Source organism: Prunus dulcis, chromosome 1 (assembly GCF_902201215.1).
Source record: "Prunus dulcis chromosome 1, ALMONDv2, whole genome shotgun sequence".
Taxonomy (NCBI): Eukaryota; Viridiplantae; Streptophyta; class Magnoliopsida; order Rosales; family Rosaceae; genus Prunus; species Prunus dulcis.
Window position 1 is genome coordinate 5,121,564 of NC_047650.1, and position 8,446 is coordinate 5,130,009.

Consider the following 8,446-nt stretch of genomic DNA (forward strand, 5'->3'; position numbering starts at 1 on the left):
TTTTGGATCCTTCAACTGGAACTTCAGTTTGGTCTTGTAAGATTAGGCATCCATCATGAATTTCGTTCTTTCAGTGAGGGAACATATACTTGGTTGACTGTTTTAGAAGGTATGGCTTGTGCAGTTGCTACTTTGGTGCCTTCAAGAGCTCAAATTATCATCTGGCTTTCTTCACACTATCCATTCTTGTAGAAGGACTGAATGGCCAGTTGATTTCATACAAGGAATTAGATGGCAAAGAATCATTTGTTGAATTATGTTGGGTGGTATAATGGCATTGGAGATCATTTGAAAACTGGTTATAGGATATTCGATTCATGACACTTGGGGTTCAGACTATCATGACAATCTCTAATGTCAGAATTGATGTCCGCATATGGGAGGTGAACTGTAAGATATTTTCTAAACAAGACTTGTGTTCCTTTTTTCAAATTTCATGGCAAAAGTTGGTAAAATGGAGAAATTATGGAAGAGTAGCATTCGAAGATCGGAGGTTGGGTAACCTAAACCTTCCCACTGTCTCATGATTGATTAGACTAATACTTGAAACTCAAGGTAAGAGCTATCGTGGTAATTTACCATTGCCAAACAGATGGCGACTTGCGTTAATGCTAACCATATTTCCTTAGAGCTAACCACTTGCTCCTTTTTATGGACTGACTGGAAAACTGAAGATGTTTTCTTCGACATGCCTTTGAATCTGTTACTTGAGCAATAGTATGAGTTTCCAGTTTGGATATGATTGCAAACCTTCTATTTTGGATAAGACTCAATACCACAGTGACTTGCAAAAGTTTAGAACTTAGGGAAGGTCTTTCAGAAGGCTTATCTTTTGTTACCTCTAAGCTTTGCTATTGCTGCCCTTCTCCTTCCATGCTATCCCAATTCCTCATATAATTTGCTGCTTGTTCACTGTTTGTTTTCTCCAATCCTGCTATACTTGCTTGCATCCATCTGCAGAGTGGGGCAAATACTTATTGGTTCGAAGAACAGCCATATCTAAACAAGTGAAATCAGCTTTCAGCCTGACAGCACAGTCTGCTTCTCTTGAAGAAGCAGAAATTTCTTGGCAGGATCATCTAAATTCATTTTCCTTCTTACTGCCTCCAATTATGTCTAAGTTCCTACTTTAACATCAGTAACTAACAATGCTCATGCGACAGACCTATAAAGAGAAGCAAGAATGTTGGAAATTCAAGCGATCGGATCAATCTGGAACTGATTGTACTAGAAATTAAACAACCTATGCAGGTGAATCCACATCAGACTCAAAAATTTGCACAAATTGCTCAGAAATTCAGAGAGCCAAACCTTGGCCAGTTCCGGTATGCAGCTGCTATTAGTACTAAGAAACTGGCAAAAGAACACGAGCATTCACCAAACCTCATCAAAATCACACGTCATAAGGGACAATGGGATCACATGAACCAATATTCTTCAACTTAAAACAACTCCAACACAAGAACTACCTCTGAACCTTCATCTGCCAAGGAATGGAAGCAAACAACAATGACAAAGGTTATAGAGTCATCATGCATGTCTTTTTGGTGTCTTATGACTAAAACAAATGAATATAAACAAGTCCTGTGAATCGACTAAAAGATTTAAAGAAATATTCATACAAGCATTTCAAACATCATATCTTCAAATAGTCACTTTTGACCTTTGATTTCTCTTACTATAGTTCATCATTCCTCAAAAATTTTATATGATTTGAAAGCTATTTACACGCTTTAAAACCCCCATAATCTTGGTTCTTGTAATTTCAATTTTATCATTGTAGTATCATAATTATAGTAATTCAAGGACAAATCACAATTTCCGTCATTTTTTTTCACGGCCTAACTATGTGCCCCTCACATGAGATGTATTTTTGTCCTTTCGTGCCCTTTAATCTCAAAGGCCAAAAGTAAATTTTGGTCCCTGTAATTTATCAGTATTTTCATTTTTGACCGTGTGTTTTTCAATTTTGTCATTGTAATTTTATAATTGTAGCAATTCAAGGACATCTAACAATTTTCGTCAATTTCTTTCATGACGTGTCTTTGAATTGCAACAATTATAAAACTACATGAACAAACGTAAGAAAACACAGGAAGGAAAGTGACTTTTTGCCAAATAAGAAAACAAACTGACAAAGCTTTCCCGAGTGTCATCCTTCATTTTCGAACACTATCAAAAGCTTTCATGATCAATTCTGTTCTGCTTTTTTGCCGTTTGAGAATCGTAAACGGATGAGGCTACGTTGAGATATAGCTCCCGCGAGTGTCGCTCGATTTTTGTTGCGCTGTAAGTTGAAAGCCTGTTTCTTACTTGATCGACAGGTATCAGAATTTTCTTTTGAATGGGTTTTTTCTTTCCAGATTACTTCATTATTTTCCCAATTTGTAGAATTTAGAAAAAGAGTGAAACAGAAGAGCTGGTAACCCAATATTGCTTGCATTGAAGTGGTACCCAATTGGACGCCTTTCGATCTAATTATGTTTTACTATAGAGTTTTCATCGAATTTCCAGCTTTGGTTTCCAAATATCTTGGGGTTAATTCCCCAAAAAAATGTATGATTTACATATTTGGTCGGCCTTGTAAGATTTAGATCAGCAGTTTGATGGTTTAAACTTAATTGAATTTGGGTTTCTGCAAGGTCAGGTTTAGATTCATTCGGTTTGTGGGGTTAGCTTGAATGCAAAGGAAGCAATTGGTTTTTTTTGTTTTTGTTTTTCCTTTGAATCTTTACTTGGTGCACATTTTGCTTGGTGAGAAGTACCTGGGAAATGCGTGTTCACGTTTTGGTTATGAGGGTGCTCAAGTTGAGAGGCTTAAAGAAATTCTCAAATTCTGTTCTATATGTGTTCCCAGTATGATAATGAAAACAACTTTTTTTTTTGGTCGATTATTCTCTTAAAAAATTAATGAGTTCTAATATTTTGCCACTTTCACGGGGCTTCTTGTATACTTCTTGGTCATCAAAAGAACATGATATTTAAAAAGATTTTTGTTTTTTCTTTTGGAAACAAAAGCTTAAGAGTTTTGGGTATTGGTTGATTATTGAACCTTAAGTTGTTTTATGTTTGTTCGGTGGTGTAGGATTTTGGGATGATAATCAGTAAAACAGAGGTGAACTTGAGGAGGCTGCTTGCAGCTGCTCCTCAGCAACAAAACCAGGCAAAACTTGTACATGTATGATCCTTGTCCTCTCACCTCTGATATGGATGTTGTTAATAAAATTACAGGTCACATGCTTTTATTCATTTTCTGACAATTGATTTGTCCCAAAAAATTTCTGGTTTTTCGTCTCTATACAAAGTCTAGTTTTTGTTTTTTTGGTTTTGTTTTTTGTGTTTCTGGGATGTATACCCTTTATGGATGACTAAGTGCTGCTGCTTTGCAGTATATTGCTACTTTACGAGAACAGGTAGAACAACTAGCTGAAGAGAGAACTCCAGAAGGCTTACCAAGGTTGGTATGTGTTCTATTTTTCCCCCTTGGTTTACTTTAACTTTTATTTATTCAACAATTTGATGCATGTACCAATATGCTTCCTTTGTTCTACTTTACAAATCAATCAGAAGGTTTTGGTAGGCATGATTGGAAATATATAACATTCCAAACACTGTTTAGAGTGAATATTCTTTTATACTCATATTAAGTTTTAGAGACATTTTCTCATATCATTTCCGTATTTTCATTGTTTTAGGGATTTTGGATGGAAAGAGTTTGTACAAATGAATATTGTATTGTCATAAGTTATTCCCTCTCTTTAGCCATTTGTGATGTTTTGAGTTATGAACTGTATGTTCTTTTATTTGTAATGCAGAACAAACAATTTCCTGTCTTTTATTTTTTATTTTGAAACAATTTAAAATATATAAGATGAATTTTGCTTATCAACTCGTACATTGGATGTATGATTTTTCATTGGGAAGTGGCAGATGTATATGGATTATTGCTGCCTCTGGTTTTGTCTTTCATTTTTTCTAATTCTTTCTAGAAGTCTCAATGCTCCATGCTTATCCTATTTAATGAAAAGCTCGTGCACCATTTTTTCTATTGAAACACAACTTCAAAGTTGGCAAAAACAACCTGCTAGGAGCAACTACAAACATAAGTGTTTGGGGCTGCATAAGTGTACCTGTGAGAGTGAGTAACCAGTGTGTTTTGTGGTGTACTCATGTAGTACGTGATCTTAGGGAGCAAGTGACACTGGGCACAGTTTTTTGTGATGAGGTGTTTTGCTATAGGTGTGAACAGTTTTTCTTTGTGCAGGCGTTACCACAATAAATTCTGAAGTATCTGTCTCACTAATGTTTTGCTAAATGTAGAGCGTGATTTTTTATATTTTATATTTTTAAAGGTGGGCCCTAATGGTGGCTATGTCTTAATATTTTCATCCTTTCTATTTATATGTATTTTCTGATACTCTGCCCTTAGAGCTTGTAAGTTTCTTAATTTACTAATTGAAATTTTTATTTATGCTTCTATATACAGAGTTTCAAAGGCTGTCTTGAGTGATTATTCAGAGAAGATTGAAGCCATTGCTTCCAAATTAGCAGCTCCACCGGTGAGTACATATGATCTAGAAATCATATTGTCGCTTTTTGATGAATTGTTGATTTTTTGTATTTTAAACCAGTTAAATTGGAAAATATTCTTTAGATTTAGGGCTTTCTGAGTAACTTTAGTGTTATGTACAATTTAAAATTAATTTACTAATAATGGGTTTAGTATGAAGATCTGGAAATTATATATGACAAGGTATGAGAAAGAAAAATATTGTTAGGCTGATACAAATTGGGGAGGAGACTGTTGGCACAACACCTAAATATTACTGTAATTTTTTTTTCCTGTGATGGATGGTTGGACATTTTTAGTTTTTATGCAGGGAACAATTTCTAGAGATTGTTTTAAGTTTTGGGCCCAACCTATTTCATGCTCAATAAAATACTGAAAATTTCTCCTTTAGTGCATCAGTACATGTAATTTGTTGTGTCAGTTTATGTCATCATCTCGAGAGAAAACCTTTAATATATGGATAATGTCTCTTGCTAGATTTCTACCATGTTATATCGCAGATTTTCAATCTGGCACCATATATGGAAGCAGGAATCCACCTGATCAAGGGTCCAGATTAACAGTCTGGCAAAAGAATATTTCCATATAACATATGTATATGTTTGCAATATATGGAGTTCATTGCTCCTAACTGTGTTTTCTTTTTTTTTCTTTTTTTTTTTGGGGGCAAACTCCCAGCCTGATATTCAAGCACCCCAGGAGTCTCTTGCAAGAATTTCTGTCAAAGCAAACTCTTCTGATACAGGAGACAATCAGTTTCCCCTTTCTCCAGGCCTGAGAAGGAGATTCGTGTAAGTGAACAATAGTTAGAATCATTATGATTATGTCTAGCTGCTTGATAGTGTTCTTTCGTATGATCACATGTTTTATTTTAACTGGTGTTGTTTGTTAAATAGGCCTACCTCAAACGAAGATGGAACTCGTGAGACTCTTAGTGTTGATTCTTCAGCGCCTGTCAAACTGGATGCTGCAGCCCAAGCACACATTGAAAAGCATAGGTATTTTTTTTCTACTTATTTTTGTATTTTCATACTTTCTCGATTTCTCCTATTAAACTGGAGTAACTAGACTGTGGATGAAATTGAAAACGGGAGTGCTAGAATGTTGGTCCATAAACTGACACAGTGATGTAATTACATATGAAGCTACTTTTTCCTTATAAACCAAAAAAATAAGTTTGTTCTTGTTTAAGAATAAATAAAACGTGATTATTGTACAAATGGAAATGACACCGATACCCCTTTGGGAACATCTGATAAAACTGGAACAACAGAGTCAGGTGAATACTTTGGGATTAGTTACTTTTATTTTTATAATTTATTTCTTTACATTTGTCTACCTAAAAATAGACCTTGGCCTACAAACGCCAGCCTGGCCATTATTAAGAGTGCTTATTAAGGAACTAGGTCCATGTCCAACACATGTTTTTCAAGTCCATCCGCATCGGAGTTGATCTCTATGTATGTCTGATACAACACTGCCAACAGAGGGTGGCTTGAATCAACATGACCTTGAACCAGATAACTCACCAAAGCAGAGTCTATCTTTACTGTTAAAATTTCAGATGTTAATTTTATATGCTTTTTACATTCTGTTTAGGATTCTTATAAATTTTCTTCTCTTGTGACAGAAAGCTTCAAGAGGATTTGACTGATGAAATGGTGGGATTGGCAAGGCAACTTAAAGAAAGTAGTCTCATGATGAGTCACTCCCTGAAAGACACTGAAAAGGTAAGATACTGTAGTTTATCTAATGCAAGATCTTGTAACCTCGGCGCTATTTGTATTTAGGCTGTGGTTTGATTTGTGTTTAGGGATGATACTGACCAGGGTGAAGTCTTTATGAAGGGAAGCTAAGGTGAAACAATATTTTAATTTTAGGTGCGAAAATCAGGAGAAATGCTTGAAAAGAGAAATGTTAAACAAAGAAACCAAGGTTGGGACTGTAAAGAGTCCTAGGCCAAAACCAATAGATTTGAAGAGGAGTTTAGGTGGTAATAGGAGAGTTGATTTAACTTTTTGTTTAGAAAGAGTTTAAAGGGAGGTCTGCAAGATGGTATCTGATCTGGTTTCCATGTTCAGAGAATTAATAGAAAGGAAGAAGTCAAAGAATAAGATGATTGGCTTGGCAATCAAACCTAGGAAAAGAAGGATATGCTGCTGAGTATCTTTCATACGATCCCTGAAAAAGTTAGAACACATTACGTATTCTTATATAAGATGTTTATCTATGCTATTCATGATGGTAATAAAACATAAGATATCTTACATGAAGCAGAAAAAATTGAAGCTACATAAAACATACGCTAGGACTCAAATCAACCTAGATTGACTGTGCAGTGCCCCAAGAGAAAACCTTTATCGTCAGACGTATCAAAATTTAGGAAAAAGGTTCCAAGCAATAATGCAACATCTTGTGTTACTTCAAAAACTGATTGTTGTGATAAATGCCTACTCTCTGGTGTGTCTTAGATATCAATTTATAGCTGATGGAATAACATATCTTTTGGTCTCATAACTTAGTTATGGCTTGTGTGCAGATACTTGATTCTACAGAGAAGGCTGTTGAAAGTAGCTTGGCAAGCACTGGCCATGCCACTACACGGGCTGCGGATATATACTCGAAGACGTCCAAAACTACGTGTTTCACATGGCTTGTAATGTTTGTAATGACATGTGTATTCGTCATGGTTGTACTTTTAATTCGTGTCACTTGAGTGTATGTTGAGTTAGGAAAATTTATCTTTCCTCCCGTAATTGCTATGTATAATTTGCAATGTCGAACAGTGACATAGTTTACAACTTATCATGGACAAATTTTCTCAGAACTGGTTAAGAAAACATTCCCTTTCCTCATTCCCGTGATGTAGAAGAAATTCACGGATCCATTCATGAAGTTCTTGAGCACAAAGACAAAGGTTCCCAACTCAGACGGACCACAAATTTCTTTGGTAGTTGGTGGCAGTGATGCCGGCTTGAGTGGATCCTACGCCTGATTCGATTGGTTTAGCTTTTACCAAACAAATTGTCAGTCCCCGGTGCCAACATCTGGCTATGCATAAGACTAGAAGGCCATTCTACCAGTGCAGTTTAGCTTTAGATTAGGACAACAATGCAACGGATAAGGAAGAAAATTATTACAAGCACGCGTAAGTCTCTTATCTTAACAGAGTCCAACTACATAGCCCTTTTTGTGATGAAAGGTTTTGGCTTTGTTAATCTCAACTATATGTTCTATTCGTCCAAAAATATACATATATAGTTAAGAGAGAGAGAGAGGAATAATTATAAGTCTAGAATAAAAATAAAAATAAAAATCTATGCTAGTTGATGTGTGTCACTCTTAACTCAATAGATTATTAAATTAGCCCGATTTCAATGAAATGTGAATAAATCTACCGTACTTGAAAATGTATAGTTTAGTTTTGGGATGAGATTCGGATAGATTTGCCTACTGTAGTTATTTGTTTATAATTTCCTCTCTTGCTTTTGATGCTAATTTAAAGTCATTTTTAAGAGGGTCAATATATTATGTAAATGGAGAAGCTCAGGATGTAGGAAGTATTAATTTGCTAGTCATAAGAGTTTGTATTGTTTATAATTTATTATAGTTTTTCACACCAAACTAATTACAATAAAATTCAATTTGACTTATCAAAACTTTCAGACGACCTTTCATAAACGATCTCATGGAAGCTATGAGGAGGTATAAGTAATAATAAAAGACAGTCTCGATTTCAAAAAAATTCTAACAAGATATGCGGCTCGTCTTGTGACAAAATATTTTGTCTTTAGTAATTGTATGGTTGTTGATCAAATTTAGATCTTGTTAGATGTCTTCAAAATATGATTTCAAACATAAATCTTGTTTTGTTTG

The 8,446-nt window shown here is 35.1% G+C and overlaps 1 protein-coding gene across 3 annotated transcripts; it reads left to right on the forward strand.

The window, feature by feature from the left end:
- The first annotated feature begins 1,262 nt into the window (after nt 1-1,262).
- On the forward strand, nt 1,263-7,465 carry LOC117629307. Of its 3 annotated transcripts, none has more exons than XM_034361856.1 (8): nt 1,263-1,518; nt 3,086-3,178; nt 3,390-3,457; nt 4,487-4,559; nt 5,249-5,361; nt 5,467-5,568; nt 6,201-6,300; nt 7,110-7,412. In XM_034361856.1, the coding sequence occupies exons 1-8, from the start codon at nt 1,510-1,512 to the stop codon at nt 7,284-7,286; spliced, it is 735 nt and encodes a 244-aa protein (XP_034217747.1). In that variant the 5' UTR covers nt 1,263-1,509; the 3' UTR covers nt 7,287-7,412. The 3 variants fall into 3 exon arrangements, with proteins under 3 accessions (XP_034217747.1, XP_034217762.1, XP_034217754.1); XM_034361871.1 differs by lacking the exon at nt 1,263-1,518 and adding an exon at nt 2,070-2,324 and having other exon boundaries at nt 7,110-7,465; XM_034361863.1 differs by lacking the exon at nt 1,263-1,518 and adding an exon at nt 2,071-2,289.
- Nucleotides 7,466-8,446: the final 981 nt, after the last annotated feature.

What these genes read in the sequence shown, in the direction of transcription:
- LOC117629307 (XM_034361856.1), top strand. An exon ending in ACCAGGCAAAACTTGTACAT is followed by an intron (nt 3,179 to 3,389) that starts GTATGATCCTTG and finishes GCTGCTTTGCAG; the next exon opens with TATATTGCTACTTTACGAGA. An exon ending in ACTCCAGAAGGCTTACCAAG is followed by an intron (nt 3,458 to 4,486) that starts GTTGGTATGTGT and finishes TTCTATATACAG; the next exon opens with AGTTTCAAAGGCTGTCTTGA.